Source organism: Acanthochromis polyacanthus, chromosome 16 (genome assembly GCF_021347895.1).
Source record: "Acanthochromis polyacanthus isolate Apoly-LR-REF ecotype Palm Island chromosome 16, KAUST_Apoly_ChrSc, whole genome shotgun sequence".
In the NCBI taxonomy this organism is placed as follows: Eukaryota; Metazoa; Chordata; class Actinopteri; family Pomacentridae; genus Acanthochromis; species Acanthochromis polyacanthus.
Window position 1 is genome coordinate 13394002 of NC_067128.1, and position 19066 is coordinate 13413067.

The following is a 19066-nucleotide window of genomic DNA, read 5'->3' on the forward strand; positions in this document are numbered from 1 at the left end:
AACTATGGTCCACAAATGAATCTGACATCAAGTTAAAGGTCTGGAAGTGTAACACTGGAGCTTTTCCCAGATACTTTTCGTAAAAATCAAACATAAAAATATTTTTTAAACTAACATTTCTGCCTTGAGTAGGACAGAGGACAACATTTAATACCTTTGCAAAATAACTGTTAGATGCTTTGGAGGTTCTTGAAGAAACTCTCTAGAGAAATCATTGCTTTTTAAGACTAAAACATGCGTGTGCACAGTTAAACTGTTTGTGTTTATTGTTGAACACATAATTGCAGAGGATCCTTTTAATTCCAAGCTGGATAATTTAGCATAAATTAAAATAAAACTTGTTTGTTCATGACTTCAAATACATCTCTGTAGCTTTCTTTAGCTCTTGTTACTTCTTGTCTGACATGTACTATAAACTGCAAGCTATTTAGTGCTGACAGAATAATATGAAATCTCTACCTGACGCGTTTTATTGTGTACAAGCATAAAAGGAAGTAGCAAAATGATCAGTTAACGTTCCTGTTTGTGGAAGAGTTTTAAAATATATAATCCTTAAATATCGAAAAACAACTTAAAGCCACATGAATTCAGTTCAAAGCAGTAAACCCGAACAAAAAAACTAAATCTTGAAGAGTTTTACAAAAAGAATATAGCTGCATAAGATCAGCTGTCAGATTCAACACCAACAGAACAAAAGCTACTAAATTTCCACACTAAGTTTATTCTTCACCAGAGAAAAACTGCAGACAAAAGATAAAAATCAAGTAAATCAAAACAAATTTTTTTACATCTGCACATTCTGATCAGCTGCTTAAATCCTCCTAAACGATTCTGAAGAAACACAAAACCATTGAAAACTACTGCAAAGACTGAGAAGCAGTTTCAGGTGTTTCAGGAAGAAAAGATGAAAGCAGATAAAAGTTAGAGAGGAGGACATGCGTCATCTCCGCGCTGCCTTGTGGTTCTCCAGCAGCTGCACCACCAGGCGGCTTTTGAGTGAAGGCAGTTTGCTGCTGTAGTTCTGCTGCAGGACGGACGTCAGCCTGCAGCGGAGGCTCTGCAGACTCGGCAGCGAACCGCAGTCCGGTATGTTCAACAGAGTGTGGAAGAAATCCAGCCACAAGTCGCTGTGAGGGTTTCTGAGGAGCGGAGAGGGAAAGAGCATCGCGTTAGGTGGTGATCGCACATCTGGACCAAACACCTGAGCTCACACTGTCTTTTACTAGCTTCAAACAAAACAAGGAATGACTTCAGGAATGACTGCTGATGGTTTTTATCTTGTAAAGTGTTTCATATTGGACGGCTCATTAAGTCCCAACCAAAAGACCAGCTGTTCTAATTTCTTTAATCTCCTCACTTCGAGGAGCCTTTAGAACAGGGGTGTCAAACATGCGGGATGCGGGCCAAAACCAGCCCATCAGAGGGTCCCATCCGGGCCGCGGGACGACTTTGTAAAGAGTAAAAATTACAGAGAAGACATTAACCGCAAATTTTGAATTTGTAAGACTGTAAATTTAAAAAAAATTCTAGACCATGACAAGCTGTTTTGATCATAAAGTAAAACAGGTTGCTCAGTGTTTTTGTGTCTCATTTTTGTAATATTTTGTCTTGTTTTTTGTCATTTTATGTATCATTTTTGTAGTTCCGTTTGTCTCACTTGTATTGTTATCTACTTTTTGTCGCTTTGCAACTTCTGTCTAATTTTTTCTCTTTTTGTTTTGTGTCATTTCTCACATTTTTTGACATTTTGTTTCTCTCTTTTTTGTCTCATTTTTGTAATATTTTGTCTTGCTTTTGTTGTTTTTGTCTTTCTTCATCTGACTTTTTCATTTGTCTCTTTCTTTCTCATTTTGGTGGTTCCTTTTTGTCTTGCTTGTGTTTTTGTCTTAATTTTGTCATGTTGTGTTTTGCTTAATTTATTGCTTTTTGTATTATTTTGTTTTGTTTTTTGGGTCTCGCTTGTGTTGCTTGTCCATTTTCTTTCTTGCGTTTTTATCATTTGACCATTTTTTTGGTCAATCTGTAGCTTTTTTAAATCTCATTCTGTTTTGTTTCATATTGTTTGTCTCATTTCTTGTCATTTTGTTTTTCGCTTTTGGCATTTTGTGTCTTCTTTCTTTTCCAGTCCTGACATGTAAACATTTTCAGAAAGTACTTTTTTTGCACTAAAATTTAGGGAAACATTTGGAGTTGTCGTTATTTTTTTGATTATTATGCAGTGATTTTACTGGTCTGGCCCATTTGAGATGAAATTGGTCTCAAAGTGGCCCCTGAACTAAAATGAGTTTGACATACTTGCTTTAGAGACTCCTGCTGGTTAAACTGGATTTAAACACTGCTGACTGATTTTGAAAGAATCTAAAAGAATGACTGCAAACACTGGCTAGCTTACCACTGGAGTAACCATAATGGTACAAAAAACAAACTAATTTGTCCAGTCCTATTGCAATTTATGTGTCAAAAATGGATTTGAGTTTTATGACAAAGCACAGTCTCCACTTGATGACCAGTTTGAACATTAGCCCTCAACTTAACTAAATGCTGCATCACAGACAAATATTACAGTTTGATCCTGGACTGGAAGTCTTTGGAGAAATTTACCTTCTAAAGACACCGTTTGTCTTCCACACACCACCTTCATTAGTGACCTGCATGTACGTCCCGAACAGCATGCAGTAAACAGTCCCTGCTATTCCAAAGTAGTCGGTCTAAAAACAAACACACAAAGAACAAACATAAAAAAAGTTAAAGCTGAAAGTAGAAGGCTGTAAAAACAAAAAAAAAAAAAAAAACAAAAAAAAAAAATCACACAATGTCCAGTATTTTCCTCCTTTAACCCTCAAATGTAAACTTCAGGTTGTATAGTTTAATAGAATTTAACTCAGCTTCCTGGTCCTTCTGGTCTGTTGGCACAGTTTGACTTCAGTATGGGGCTGTGTGTCACCATTACAGTGACTGGGTACTAACACTGTGATAAAGAAGTCTTTATGTTGTCACAGTAGCATGAATGTGCAGCACCTGAAGTGCTGCTGGTTTGTAAAAAAGTCAAAATCAAATCTCTGTAGTGTTGTTTTTTCAAATACTGTAAAATAAATAAATCTGGAGTCAATTTACACCAATCAGCCATAATATTAGAATTACTGACAGGTAAAGTGAATAACATTGATCCTCTTGTGACAATGCAATGTTCTGCAGAAACCGTGGGTTCTGGTATCCATGTGGATGTTACTTTGACACACCCACTTAAACATTGCTCCATTACCAAGCACACGCCACCATGGCAACAGCACTCCCTTAAGACTTACACACTAATTGGCAGGTTAATTGCCGCTGATGAGTGTATATTACTAACCGTGAGCTTATACATTTCTGTTACCTTTTTAAGAACCGATAGCCTCTTTTCATAAGCTCTAAAATGTCAATACTAGATTCCACGAGTTCTCAGAAATCAGAAATTTGGTTTTAACAGAATCCGTGTGCTGCTACGGACTGGAGGTGTATTTAAGAGGTGTTGTAATTTATATCTAAATTAACTTACTGACTCTGATTTGTGACTTTTTCTGCTCATAAAGCACTTTGTAAACACATCAAAAGAACTGTATTATATTCAGATTTACCATAAAATCCATAAATATTATTGTTTATTACAGGATTAACAACACCTCCTGTTTGTCCTCACCTGATAGTTCCACGGTTTCCCGCTGAGCATCTCTGTGCACTGGAAACCTGACGTTAAACACTTGGAGGTGAAAGCAGTGCCTTCTGGGAAAAGGTCCATGTCAATGCTCTGGCCAAGGTCGATGAGGACGAGGCCGTGGTCCACGCTGTCCGAATCGAAACACTTGTTCTCCAGGAACCTGAAAAACAGCAACAATGAGTTTTTCAATTTTAGGCCGACTTCTGTTCAGAAGAAGAATTAGAGATTCTGTAAGGTTAGAATTTGGCACAACATTCCAAAACAAAAACAAACTAAATCTCTATGCAATTTACTTTGGTGTAAAATGAGCACAAAAAGCAGTGAATCGCCATATTTGAGAAGCTACAACAAGCAAATGTTCTATTTCACATCAACTGTTGGTGACGACTTTGTTTGATTAATCAGTTACTTGTTTAAGATTAATACAGACACTAATATGTAGTGTACAGTGTAGTAACAAAGGCAGCACTGGGTTAGCACCTCTCTCCCAGCATGAAGTTGTCAGGTTTGATGTCGGCGTGGATGATGTGGATGCTGTGCAGCTGCTCCACCATGTGCAGGATACAGATGGTGAAGTACAAGACAAGAGGCTGAGGCATCACTTTGTCACCGAGGGTTCTATAGATGTTCACTGCGTTCTGAAAGTGGAGCCATCACATGTCAGAAAAAGAGAAAGTTTTTCCATTTACCTTAGTCTCATTTTTACTCTGCCAAGGAATGTGGTGGAGTTATGTGACAACTGGAGTATGTGAATCCTTCCTTCTGTCTGTGCACAGCATTACTGAACAGCCGGACAAACGGCTTTGGATGAAATTTTCAGGGTGGTCAGAAATGAGACAAGAAGCACCTCATTAGATTTTGGCAGTGAACAGCTTTTGGCAGCTTTTAAAGCAAGTGAACGCTACCTCAGCTGCCCGCTAATGATCACATGACTGCGATCCTGCTACAAATCCACCGCTGCCGATGTATCACAAATGATACAAGGAACAATTGATTAAATTGTGGGGGTGATTCCAAGTCCCATCAATTTCCGTCGCCCACTACATATTTAGGTCAGGTGATTTGGTATCCGTACATAACATACACACGCATAACACATGCCTGTGTTCAGTGCAAGGTCAGGGAATGAGCAGTCTCCGTAGAGTACTGCGCTCTGAGTGCTTTTACTGATTAAATTATTGATCACAAATAAAGTTCCTTTTTCTAGGGAACATCAGTAATTCTTCTCCCAAAAACAGACTCCCTCCTCAAATCATCATGTGATGTTCAAACCCTACCACCATCAACATATAATGTGGGCAGCCATCAAATGTTTAACATTTAGCAAATTTACACCCTTCCTCCTACTTGTTCATATTCCCCAGTCTGTCTTTCTCCAATGCTTCGAGCTACACACTTGCTAAACTACACTAACACATCTATGTTTAGCCATCAAACCTTGGTGGGGTACATTATAAAAAGATGCTAGAAATTAATTGTAAACCATTCTGGACCTGGTACAAACAACAAAATAAGGGTTGCATCTGTAGCTGCTGCTCTAAGAATTCTAAGTTAGCAATTGGCCAAAAAATTGGAGGTGCAACTCATGATTTTTATTATTGAATAATCTGCTTGATTAGGTGGTCGATGTGTTTTTGTTTTTTTTTTTGCTCAAACAACAGACCAGAACCTAAAACATTCAAGTTCAGATAAGATCAAAAAAGCAGCAAATTCACATATTTGAGACTCTGAAAATGTCAAATCTTTGACTTTTTGCTTTAAAAATGTCTCAAATGACTAATTATCAACATTACGTTCCTGATGAACAGCTGATCGCTAATTAGCTCTAGTGCAAATGCCTGAAAACAGCAAAACACCTGGGTTAGACAAAAGCGACGGATGAACAATGTAAAAACAGTGCGACTGTCATGAAAAAAAGCGATTGTTAGTTTTGTCTGCTGTGGTGAAACACTGACCAGCAGAGTGCCGTAGTTGTGAAGCTCTGTGAGCAGCACGCTCCCGTTGCTGAAGAGGTGAGCAGAGCGGATGCTGCTGTAAAAGTGACGGATGTCGGGCTGCAGTCGAGCATCCAGCTGAGTGTTGATGTAAAACTCCCAGGGATTTGCCGGCTTCTGAACCTGCGGGAATGACAGATATTCACTGTGAACATGCAGCCGACACCTCCACTGCTGGGAAATGTGACTGAAAATGACATCTGATTAAAAAAAAAAGCATCTGTTTTTGTCGGAATATTTCCCCTTTAGTTGCAGATGCAGCTTGACATATAATGCTAAATGCTAATTTTTTAGACATTTTTGATAGTAAATGACAGATATGAGTGTTGAACTTATGAACAAAGAAGGAAAATAGATAAATACAACAAAGTCAATTTCAAACTTAACTGAAACAAATGTTTAAAAATGTAATATCTGCCCTATCTGTGACCATCATGAAAACACATCAGAAGTTGCTTGTTGCTGCTGGATGACAGGTATTCGACAGGTTAAATGTCTGCCATTAAACAGAGTGATCACAGATGGGGCTGGATCTTTATCTGTCATCTTCTTACCTTTAGAACCATCCTCTCTGAGGTCATGGGGTTTGTAGCCTGATAAACTGTTGCAAAAGCTCCCTCTCCTAAAATGCAGTCCACTCGAAGGGACGAATTTCCTGTCAGAATACAAACATTTGCCAATTTAACCACACTGTCTAATGGCATTTTTATTCACTTTACTACAAATTCCAGAGACTGTAACTACGTCCATCTGTTCTATTTGGAAATAAAACTGAAATCTATGACAGTACTGTCAGACTCACAAAAACTAAGATTAGAACAAAACAATACATAAAAATGAAATCTTATTGTCAGCTTAGAACTAAAAGAAAGTCCAAAAGTACAACAGGAAAGGAGGACAGAAGAAAAATATTTTGCCAAGTTACAATGTAATGTTGTAGTCTAAGTAATAATCAGTGTATAAATTAATCAATTAACAAGAAAAGCCTTTCCAAAAGACTTTCAGGCTTAGATATGTTCAAATAAAATCCTGAAATCTGGCATCACCTTCTTGTACTTTAAGCATACTTACTTCTTTGATTTTGCAGTCTCTATCAGTTATTGTTGATAGCAAATCACATTTTAAACAGCTTAGAAATAATTTCTGCAAAGAGTTTTTGCATGGCTTTTACATAAAATTCAACAACATAGAGTAAGTTCATTATTGCAGTTTGCTCATGCATTTTGAAGCACTTGCCAGCATCAGGATCCCTCTTTGCTTCTGCTTTAGGTCTGAATGCTAAGTAACACTCTTTGACTGTGCTTCAGAGATACGACGATATTAATCCAACAGACTCTCAGTAAGACAGTAAATGAGTACTGATTTGAATCTGTTCATCAATAATGTTAAAGTAACAGCTGAAGTAATGCTTCTTACCCATGCTGATGGTCATCTTTGGGGTGATGCTGGGCAGGTGACACTGCCAGGTGATGCAGTGGGGGTGAGAGGTGAGAGGCGGGTTGAGTGAGGACAACAGATCAGAGATCAGCTCGTCATCCCAGGGATCTGACACACGCTGCACTGCTCCTGTCCTGGTTGTGTTCATGGACACATCACCGCTCTGCCTCATTCCTCTCTCTGGACTCGTCATGGGTTCATCTACAACGCTGACCTGATGCAGCGGTGCCGGGCTCATGGGCACGTCAGCACAGAGCTGCGGCTGTGCTGGACTCATGGGGACGTCCAGGGTCTTGGTGCAGGTCACATCTGATTTCTTCAGGCGACACGGACTCAAGAAGGCGTCCAGGTCTTGCTCGGCTGTGGCCTCTGGGCTCGTGATGGTCAGCCAGTCTGCTTTGAGGGCACAGTCAGGGCTCATGGGAACATCACAGACTTGATTCTGGATTCGTTTAGGACTGGCGGGTTGGTCCAAATCTTCCATGATTGTGAAAGGTTCGCTTTTGGGTCTGCCTGAGATCAGAGAGGCCGATTCGGGAGGCTGCTCGGGACTTGTGTACACTTCCCATGAGGGTCCTGCAGTCCTGGAGGAGTCGGTGTGACAGAGTGTCTGGTCTCTGAAGGACAGCTTAGCGGGAGGAGGAGGCTGCACCATGGTGATGGAGGAGGAGGTGAGGCAGTGCTGGGTGGTGGCGAGCCCCTCACCAACGATGGTGCCCTGTTTTGCAGAGGAAGGTACCAGCTGACTGACGGCTGTTTCAGAGAGATTTTCATCAGATGGACTCTGCTCTATGATGGGGCTGAGGGAGGGGAGATAACAGGAGAGGTTTCATCAGTGAGCCCTGCCATTACCTCATGGTGTTCAGGACCACAGCTATGACTACAGTCAGCATCAATAAAAAGTTCAGTGTGAAAATGCTGAAAAGTCTAAGCTGATGTTAGACCGACAGCCCAAAACCAAAATACTAATTAATAATAATATGCAACAGTAAGAAAAGCAAGCAGGAAATCTTTACATCTGAGAAGCTGAAAACAGGAAATTTTTCATATTCTTACTTGATAAATAACTTATTATATTATTGTCCAGTTTTAATTGTCTTATTAGTGAGGCTATGCCCAAAATCAAACATCTCAATGCAGTTTTGACAACACAACTTGGATAAATTAGTCGACAAACTGGACAGAACTATTCTGACAGCAATTATTCGTAACGTACATTTTCAAAAGTCAGATATCTGCTCTGCTTAAAATTAGCGTTTAAGTTTTAAAAAAGACTTTATAAGAACCATGGACACCTCAGAAAGCTGAGAATTGAGAGTGGACGAATTGGTTACCTGAGTTTTTTGGTCTGACGTCTGATAAAAGCTTCATCATCAGCATCCTCGTTGTCACAGTTATTCTCTGTAGAGCAGAAAAAATGATTCCTAAATTTATCAATAGGTTAGGAACACGTTTTTTTGCCTGAAAACCTGCAGCATAATAAAGTTAAAATAAGTTAAATTCTGCATTTGGCTCTTGTGTCTGAGATAAAAAAAGAAGTGTATGAGTCCAGGTCCTGCACCTTGGTCTAGAAAAAAGTTGCTGTTGAAAGGAGTTTTGTGAGTGAACGGAGTGGAGACAAACTGGGCCGACATGGCAAAGTCTGTGGTGCTGTTTGGACAGGCAGCCAGGGAGTTGAGGGAGTTGTAGCGAGCGCCCCACATGGTGCTCTCATCCGGCATCAGATCCGAAGGGGTGTCCTGATCGGAAAACATAAACCGGGATGAAAAATGCAGCCAACTCAGGAAGTAACTTCCACATAAACCAAATACTGAGCAATGCTCTATGGTTGACATGAAACTCTGTAATCCAAAATAGAAACTGACATCTATTTAATTATGATACACAAACACAAACTTTGGTTCCTTTTTTGGACAAAGCGTTTGCCTCGTACTCACGTTAGGTTTGTGTGATTTTGACACCGTGATTTCAGCCAGAGCTCTGACTGGTTTGGACTTTACAGTCACAGGGGGAGCAGCAGCACTGAACAGAACAGGGACAAAATAAAAAGAAATCCTTCATGTTAGTGGATTCATTACCAGCTTTAAAAGCGTTCCAGGTCAAACAAGCTCTAGAATTATTGTTCCTGATTGTGTGAAGCATTAATACACTTTTGTCATAGTTTTGATTGCAGGGATTGCTGCACCAAAAGTGATAAATACATGCACCTTTACATCCGTACTAGCTAATTTTTGTGTCTTTATGTGTAGGTTGTGATTATTAAGATAACTAGAATCTCTAGTTACGAGGGAGTCCTCTTGGTTGTCTGATGTCACGTACTTTTAATTCTTGAAAACAAGAGTCTTTCCACCATAATATCAACTGTTTGGCCAAAAAAAAAAAAAAAAAGACTTGAGAAGGAGGTGCCCTTCAGTCTATAGTTATGGACGAGGCCACCTTGTGATGTTGTAAACATCTTGCTCTTGTATTTGTACTTCATGGCTTCATGGGAGCTGTAGTTTTTTTGGTGATTACTACTTTATCTTTGGATTTGTTCAACCCTCTGAGCTCCAAGCAGTTTCTGCATTTATTTTACTCCTGTGGCATTTTTATTAACTGTAATATAAAGTCCTGGGGCCTCATTTATAAAGCTTGCGTACGCACAAAACAGGGCTAGAAAGTGGCGTACGCCACTTTCTACGCAAAGGTTGTGATTTATAAAAACAAACTTGGCGTGAGAATGTGCGCACCGGTGCGCCAACTTTGATGCTTGCTTAAGCACATTTTGGAGACAGAGGGAACGGCAGTGCCGGAGGATGAAGTGGCGAATTGAAACCAGATTGATCTCAAACCTTTATTGTTATCACATATTAGACTTGTAGAGCCTGATAATCATAAACCCTCATTGTTGTAGATGTTCCTATAGTGCGCCATTCGGCTGACGACTGTATTTGCAGAACTATGTTCATATATTAACAGGAGCGGATTGAACGTTATTTCATTCGGTCGTTTGACCGAAGGGCCGGTATCTGGGGTCGGTGCGGTGATCTTTATTAAATAATTTTGTTTACTGATCTCCCGGCGCCTGTATGGCTCATCCATTTGTAGGGGTGGTCTCCGACGCAGTGGCTCGGGTTCGATTCCTGCCTGCGGCACTTTTATGCACGTCTTCCCCCTACTCTTCTCCCCATTTCCTGTCACTCTTCACTGCAACTATCACAGTAAAAAGGCAAAAAAAAAGTAAAGAATTTTGTTTATTTATCCATATGCGGCCGAATGGGACGAGTGTCCAACCATTAATCAGCCCTGTACAGGCACGCAGGCACACATGCTTCACACCACAACTCCCGAGTGAAAATGAATTTCTCTATGTGAACCGAAAAAATGCACATTCAATCAGTGTGCAAATTATTTGTACATCGGACGTGATCATAACAAATTTAGTGGCAGGGTGGCCTGGGTCAACACATGATTCATTCATCCTGACACAGCAGTGAAGACTGCCGGCCGGCGCTGCGTGAAATGCCGTGGATCAGCAGCTTATTTATATACAGATACATTCATGAGTCACTTTGCATTGACCATTCATGGTAAAATGTGGGTGTGTTGTGGGCGGAATGTGAGGTGGATCCACCTGTGCAATCTTCCAGCTGGTGTGTGATTTATCAAGAAATTGCATGCAGCTGTGCTTACGCAAAGTTTTATAAATCAGGGGCGAGGGGCATACGCCCTTTTCGTATTATCGGCGTACGCAAACTTTAGTATGGATCCTACGCAATGTTTTATAAATGAGGCCCCTGCACATCTATGGAATCAGCACAACCATTGCTAGAAGCAGAGAAAACTCAAAATGTCTTCTGTGCAGTATGACAGCAAGAATGTCATAAATTATACTGAAGAAATAAGTTGAGATGAATGAATTGAATTTATAGATTTTTTTTCCAAAATTGTTTTTTTTCTACATGAGTGTTCAATGTTTTTCAAAGTGCCCACCGAAGTTAGAAATACTGGGAATAAAAATGGTGACTACACCCTACAGGTATTTCACTACTTTTAATTTGTTTCTGTATTTAGTTCTGTACTGCTTGTGATCTCCCTCGCTCTCATGTCCATATTTACCTGCCATTTTCTTTGTCTTCATTACTGTCCTGGAAAATAGTAAATGCGGCTGCAGTGGGAGGCTTAGCAGGCGCAGAGACATTTCCTGCAAACCATGAAATACAGAACAATTAAGTTAGCTTGCAGAGAATAGTAGCAAAATAACAGACTGCTCTACAGAGACACCCAAGCTTTACTTTAGTGAGTAAATATTCAGTTTTTAGACACTGTTGACCTACTTTAATTCATTTAGTAAAGGATATGTTCACTCCTCTTTCATAAATGCACACCTGTGTTTGCACTATGTTTACCGTAACTTGAGCATCCAGTATCAAACTCTTTCTCAGCAGCATGGAGCGCCGATGTGTTGTTGAACGGCTCTTCCAGGAACGTCGGGGCCTGAAACATGTCCATGATCACACCTGAGACAATACAAAATCGGGAAAAAGTGTAAGTGTAGCAAAATTTGGTGCTCATCCAAAGAACATGAATAAAGCTGCTTTGAATCCCAGGAGCTGAAAACATCAAAAGTTCAACAGGAGCACAAACACTCTACAAAAACTGTAAAACATCCCAGACATGTCATCAAACTTGAGGAAGCTGTGGTGCTCACCCAGTGCTTCTCGTGTGTTCACAGTGGGTGACGGTAGCACCCTTGATGGCGTGGCCTGAACAAAGCCCAGTGAATTGTTAGGGGTGATGTGAGACAGGTTGGCTGTGCCTCCCTGAGACACTGAGAGACACAAAGAGAAGGTCTGAAAACATGCAGTCACAAGAGGTTGAGATTGAAGAGCTCACTTGTGAATAGTTGATTAACTCACCATCAAGTTTCTCTTCAGGCTCTGGTGGCTCACTGACATCCCTGAGGAGAAGAAAACTAAATATTTAACAACGGAACTCCTATTTATGAGTGTGAAAATCATGGGTTTTTACTTTCTATTAATATCTATACATTTATTTACTCCACCTTTTTGGACCAAAACAATAGAAAGTAATCTGATAGTCTAATTCAATCAAATCTCTTCCTTTCTTTCTTGGGAAGCCAACTGGACTCCCAATAGATTGGCTAAAAGCAACACACACACTTCCGATAGGCACTGTTTAAAATTTATACAACTGTCAATCCTCTTCTTGTTCATCAGGTGAGATGAGACGACTGCGCACTGAGAAATTACTCAAAATAACAGAGGTTGTGAGCAGAGTTAGAAGTCACTCACTGATGTGTGGTGGTGTGCTCCTGGGGTCGATGGCTGGCCAAGCTGCCCAGATGACCTCGAGCATCCTGGCAGAGAACGTCAGCATTCTCAGCAGAGACGCAGGCCTCTGCAGGTCTGTGAGTCGACACGTTTGTTTGCTCAAAGCTCATAGGCTGCTGAACTGACTGAAACGGAACCACTGGGGCCTGAATGACAGACTCGTGATCTTTGAGGATTGAAGTCGCTGCAGAGTTTGGCAGATGAATGCTGCTGTCAGCCAGTACAGAGCGCTGATGGAATACCTCTGAGCTCAGCGCATTCGTTTCAGCAGCCGCCTGCTGCTGAGGAGGTTCTGAGATGGCAGTGGCCTCCTGGATGAAAGTCGGGTCGGTGTGCAACCTCAAGCCAAGAGAGCGCCTGCTGCTCAGACGGTTTGAGGGTCGAGGACGAACAAAGGACTGCTGGGGAGGATCTGAAATCAGACTTGGTGGGTTGGTTGCTTCTGCTACAGACACCTGCGATGAAGACAAAAGGCACTATGTTGACTGAACTGCTGCAAAGCATCGAGTTCTCTCCTTAAATGGTATGCAAGCAGCTATACCAGGGTATATTGTAGAATTCTCCTCATGTGGGACGAAGGTTTGAAGATAATGAGATGGTTGGTCAGGGGTAAACACTGATTGAAATCATTAAATGTAATTTAATTATGGATTTTAGTTGACATGAGGTGTCATTTTTTCTTATTTTTCTTGGCACTCCTGTGTAACTGAATGTCAAGTTAGACACATCAGACCTTTCAGAATTGTAAAAGTTAATTTCAAGTTGGAAACATGTGGTTGTGAAAACTCTAATATGGCCTAAGTGTGCAATGGAAGTCAATCCAAGCAGGGACAGCTACACTCTTTCAAAATCTTATGAACAGTTTTGTAAAGATGAAACATGCCTCCTACTTGAAAGTGACAGTAGGCTTATTTTTAAATACACCTAGCTAATTTTTTTTGCTGTTTTTTTTTTAAATTTTCAATATTTTCAAAGTTGACTGTAGAAGACCTGCTGTCATTCTAAAATGTTAATTACAGAATGAAAACAATGAAGCAAAGGATCCAGTGATGAGAATGGATTTTTTTTTCACAATGAAAACAAAATTAAAAATGAAACAGAAAGTGATTTGTCAAATCAACAACTTTGTAAAAAATGTTAATTTTACCAAATCCGAAACTAAAGAAATTATTGGAAGTCAGTTCAAATACATTGGGGTTAGCTACAAAAGCTAAATGACTAAAACCTGAATAATTTAGTCAAAAGACTGATTGACTCCTGAATCCTGTCCACATGAGAACTAATATTCTGCTGTTGCCACAACAAACAGCTGGTTGGAGCCAAAAGTGCTGGCAAGTACCTCATCCATTTGGCAATACAAGAAAGAGTACTGCCAAACAGAGTTACAGCAGTGAAGAGGGAGTGAACCTGAATCTGCAGACTCACACTCAGAGATGAAGTCAGGCTGGTAAAACCTCCACGGGCTTCCAGATCCTGGTTAACCGACTCCAACATACTTTTAATGCTCTGGATTCTCTCCTCCCGCTCCTTCAGCGCCTTCTCCACTGAAAGCAAAACAATCCTGATGTTAACAAGATAAAACACATCAAAATCTCACTTTGATGTTTATTCCAGGTTTTAATTATGAAAAAAAAAAAAACACAACACAACTTTATTTTCAGATTTATAAATCATCAACTTACTAAGTTCTCTCTGTTCCTTCTCCCGTTTCTCCCTGAGCTTACGGAAGTATTTCTGTGCTCTGACCTCCTCAAAGCAAAGTTCAGATCCTTCACATACAAGTTCATCCTTTATGTATGCCGACACAGTCTCAACACTGGAACCTTGACTAGAGGGAATTGTCCCTGAAGTCTCAGAGCGAGAAACTCTGTGGAGGAGACAATAAATCAGACAATATCATGTCTGGTTTCTAAAGCAGTTTACAGCTCCTTTGGCATGTATGTTCTACTGGTGAGTGATCAGGACTCATAGCATAATGACAACACATAATGAAACATACAAATACTTAAACCAAAAAAGTAACAAAATAAATGTAATAGTGAATACTGACAGAAAGGCTTAATATATGTGAATTTAAAAGAATAATTTCTCAGCCCTCACTAGGGCCTGGTACAGGTGTTATAGACTATCTGCCCAATTCCAGGTTGATCCTAGAAGGTAAATTTCATAAGATATTGGATATCTGTGCTGCTAAATATTAAAGTATTTGCAGGTGAACAAAACAAACAATCTTTCTGGTTGACCATAGTGGAGAATGAATAGGTCTGCGTCACAATACATTTGTGTGAAAATGTGAGATGCATGACACCTTTTTTTAAAAAAAAAAAAATCACAAGACATTTCTGAAAGACACCATAAGCTTTAAATATCTAGAAGAGGCTTAGGTTATTCTTCAAAACATCGTATTGTTCTTAGATGTGTCCTCACGTCACATACACATACAGCCATGGCCATAAGTTTGGACACAAGTACCATGACGCTTGTGAATCTTAGAAAATACCACAAAATTGTCACTTACAATATACAGCCATGGCCATAAGTTTGGACACAGCATGACTTATGTCTGTTTTGATGTCTATTACAGAACATAAGTATATTGTAAGTGACAATTTTGTGGTATTTTCTAAGATTCACAAGCGTCATGGTACTTGTGTCCAAACTTATGGCCATGGCTGTATTCCTCCACATACGACTTTCTTTCTTTTACAATGATTGATGCCAATAGTAAGAAATCTCTTCATATCCAAGTTGTCTAAAAGAGCCAACATTAATATTTTGTCTATTCGACATTAACCAACCATTATACTTTCCTATAACTTTACCAAACTTCCTGATCACCTTTAAAGAATAATGTAACTATGTTTTGGTGAGAACAGCTTCTAGATACACTACCTGCATTGCTTCTGAATGGCAGTAGCATACTGAATATGACAAGAATTATAACAGTAAACACATCTTGCTAATTTCCATTAGTGTGCCGTGGATGGTGGGTTGTAGTCTCAAAGTGTACATATTTCTGATGTTATGTGGAGTAGATGAGCGTCAGTAAGTGTCTATAACGTTCCACTTACATTATAGTCATTGTATTTGCAGGTGGTTTGGATGACCAATCCACAGACACCTTTAACAGAAGATAAAGAATATTAGTGGTCCTGAAACGCAGACATGTTGTGAATAAACGGTTAACATGGGAATTGAGGGGCACACACCTTGCTCTGAGCCACAGGCTCTCTGTGGGAGGACATCTGATTGGTTAAATTGGAGTTTTGCAAAGGGTTTCGACCTCCTGCTTCATATATTAAAATAAAAATCAGACAGATGCTGCATCAGATAGATTTACATTATTTAAGAAACAAACAAGCAGTGAAACACCATCTTACCTGGTGCTGACATCTGTCCTCTGGTTCTTGTTTGAAACTGTCTGCAGATCAAAGTATTTGTTGTTGACAAGTTGTTCTACATTGTATACTACAGTCACACAACACAAAGTGTGCCTTCTATTAATCATGTTCTGTTTTCAAGCGTGACTACACTCAGTTGAAGATCTTTCTCATTAGAAGGCTAGATTAATATCTTGTCTGTGGTTTTATGGACAGAAAGAAACCAAAAACAACTCACACAATAGTAGGAAAAAATCATCTAGTTATCAGTTAACAGACTGCAAAAAGCCTACTAAAACAGTGGAAACACTGGTTAGTTGCATTTTAAACAAGAAAATTAACAAATTTAAAAGACATTTGATATTTGAGAAATATCGTGGTCTGTGTGATGCCTCTGGATCTGTCAGAATGCTAAAGTAAACCCAAATAGACCTGAAAAGCAGCTGCTTTTCAGGTCTATTTGGGTTTACTTTAGCATGTTGAATCTACGGTATCCATGTCTTTGTTATTACCTGTATTCATGATGAACAGTGTCAGCTGGCTGGGCTTCGTTCTCCAACGCTTTTTGGTACACTGCATCAGCCGGTTCATTCAGTCCCCTCTTTTCAAACTGCTGCGCCCAGGCCACATAAAGGGCAGCAGTCCTGGTGCCGATGCCCTTACTAAAAACGTGACTATACAGCGCGACAGGGTCGGAATAATAACTTGCCTGCAGGACACAGTTAGAAAGCACATTCTCAGTCTGAATAGCAAACCAGTCTGGTCACATAATAAAGAGAGTCAGACTTACACATTTGATGCAGTAGTTCACATATCTGATGTCATTTGCATACTGCTCAACATTCAAAAACCTCTGGACAAGACGGTCTAAAACCAGCGACATCCCACTGCTACCATCTGCAGGGAGTTTCTGCTCCAGGTATTCAACAAACCTTGGGAAGTATACATGAAAAGTGCATTAAGTGTTCTGTCAAGTGTCAGACATACATGCTATTCAAGTGCAACTACCTGTAGTGTGTTTAAAAAAAAAAAAAGTCTGAGATGGGAACAAGAATAATTGGAGTGGTAAATTCCAATTATTGAAATTACTATTATTATTAAGAAACTGGAAATGTAGAAAGAAAAAATATCCAATGAATGCTGCCAACACCATGCAGATGCAACATGTAGAAACGACGAATAAATGTGGTGGAAGATCAACTGTATTTTGAGCACAGTGTAGGATGCAATGCTTAATCCTTAATATAAATTGCTGTTGTGATATGACCTCAGGTTGAGAGTTCAAGACCATTGAAAAACAATTGAAGACACTATGTTCTGACATTGAGTGTTTTATGGTGTGTCACGAAAATAAATAGTTTTATATGACGTCTTGTATTTTTTAATGCTGTGTTCTTTCTCTCTCTTCAAATCATCTGACTGCAAACAAAACAAAATCCGTCCGAATGAGTTTAAAAACGGTAAGCAAAACCAAACAGTCAGATTACTCACTTGCCCCATGGATCCAGAGGGTCGTCTCCTGAATATGAGGTCAAACTGTTTTCAAAACACCTAAAAAGGTAAATGGACGCAAAATGAAAAGAAGCAGCGTCAGGTCTGAGAGTTATGTTCTCTAACTGAGCAAGCGCTAAAGCTAACCGCTAACAGTATGCTAACACTTGGTAACGTTCGAGTTTCACTGACTTACTGTAAATATGTGGCGATATCCATTTCGTATTAAAACGTTTCAAAAGTTCTTCTAACTCTTAAGCAGTAACATAAACAGTCTGCTGTTTGTCTTTTTGCTGCACAAATAAGGTTCGCTAGAAGTTTTGCATCGTTGTTTCAGTTCGACTCCTCCGAGCTGCTGCTGTTCTCACATTTAAAATTTCGCGCTCAGCCAATAGCGTTTCAGGGTGCGTCTTAAAGCCACGCCCTCCGAGGTGTGACGCTGCGTCGAAGTAAAAAAATCAAAAAGATGGGGTAAAAAGGGGGCAGTTACAATTTCATTTCTGTTCTATGTCATGTCCATCAAGGTTTATAGAGGCTTATATTGAAAGTTTTCACCCTGTAAATGGCTGACATTTAAACTTTGACATGATTTGTGTACAAAATTACAGCAAAGAAAATTTCACTATTGTTTACATCTTGAGTCACTCCTAACTTGGCAGATTCACATCCTTTGTTATTTAAACTGGCATGCCCCATCAGAATGATTGTTGTCATTGTTGATAGACCACCTGGTTTCATAACAATTCACACCCTGAGGCATGTGAGTCCTGGGTCTTTAATGGGCCATTAGCCCTGTAAGTTGGAGTGATTATAAATTCTGTAACTCCCCATTCGTCAATTAGACAAGAGACAAGACAAGAGAAGCGTAGTTGACTTCTACTGAAGCTCCTATGATCAAAGTACAATTCAATATTAAAAATGTTATAAAAAACAATTGCTATTAAATCATATTGCATTATTTTAGACAAGTTAAGTTGACTGAGAGGATATGAAAGTTGTAAAATGTTAATATTTGCAAAATGTAAATATGAACTGTATGATGTGTGTGTGGCAACAGAGGCTGCAGTTTCAGGATTGCGTTTCTCGCGGTTTCTCGGCCCTTTGTTTTCCGCAACAGCGCAACATAAAGAATAGGAATAAAATACTACCTCTTGTCCAAGCAGTGATAATTTTAAAAGTTTGTTCCATCCAAATAGTACTCTTTAACAAATGAGTAATGGCTATAAACACTTCAACCAAAACCACCACTTTCTGTCCATGTGGGCCTACTTATAGTTTTAAAGGTTCGTTTCACTCAAACATGTTACTTTATGTCCAAGTACTTATTGTTTGAAAGTTTTTTCTAACTAACATTAGGCTACTTTCTAATTAATGAGTTAAAGTTCTAGAGGTTTTGCTCTCCAAAAATACTACTTTTTGTATTCCTACAGCTGTAAAGGTTTACCCTACCCAAACAGTAGTTTATGATACATATGTTGTGGTTCTAAAAATGTATTTCAGCAAACGTATTACTTTCTGTCCAAGTATTTGTAGCTTTACGGATTTACTACAGTCAAATAGCATTTGCTGATGAGCAATTTATGGCTTTAAAGGTTTCTTATGAGGAAAACTGTGTTTGGCAAAAGGGCTAGCTTGGAATAACCATGTGGTCGCCACATTATCTTGCCCCAAAAACTAGTGAACAAAAAAAACAAGGGTCCTGCAACTGCGGTCCTGAAAATGCAGCCTCCTTTG

The 19066-nt window shown here is 39.6% G+C and overlaps 1 protein-coding gene across 2 annotated transcripts; it reads right to left on the bottom strand.

Annotated features, from left to right (window-relative positions):
* Positions 1 to 701: 701 nt before the first annotated feature.
* bub1 (BUB1 mitotic checkpoint serine/threonine kinase) lies at positions 702 to 17691 on the bottom strand. Of its 2 annotated transcripts, none has more exons than XM_051960685.1 (24): positions 17529 to 17691; positions 17333 to 17392; positions 16632 to 16773; positions 16354 to 16550; positions 15842 to 15882; positions 15671 to 15747; positions 15533 to 15582; positions 14144 to 14328; positions 13887 to 14005; positions 12423 to 12916; positions 12027 to 12067; positions 11819 to 11938; positions 11517 to 11627; positions 11227 to 11311; positions 9066 to 9150; positions 8690 to 8867; positions 8463 to 8529; positions 7108 to 7928; positions 6246 to 6346; positions 5653 to 5814; positions 4178 to 4335; positions 3680 to 3857; positions 2602 to 2708; positions 702 to 1139 (listed from the first exon to the last, which is right to left on the bottom strand). In XM_051960685.1, exons 1-24 carry the CDS (start codon positions 17549 to 17551, stop codon positions 941 to 943), a joined length of 3801 nt encoding a protein of 1266 aa, XP_051816645.1. In that variant the 5' UTR covers positions 17552 to 17691; the 3' UTR covers positions 702 to 940. The 2 variants fall into 2 exon arrangements, with proteins under 2 accessions (XP_051816645.1, XP_022062259.2); XM_022206567.2 differs by having other exon boundaries at positions 15671 to 15750.
* Positions 17692 to 19066: the final 1375 nt, after the last annotated feature.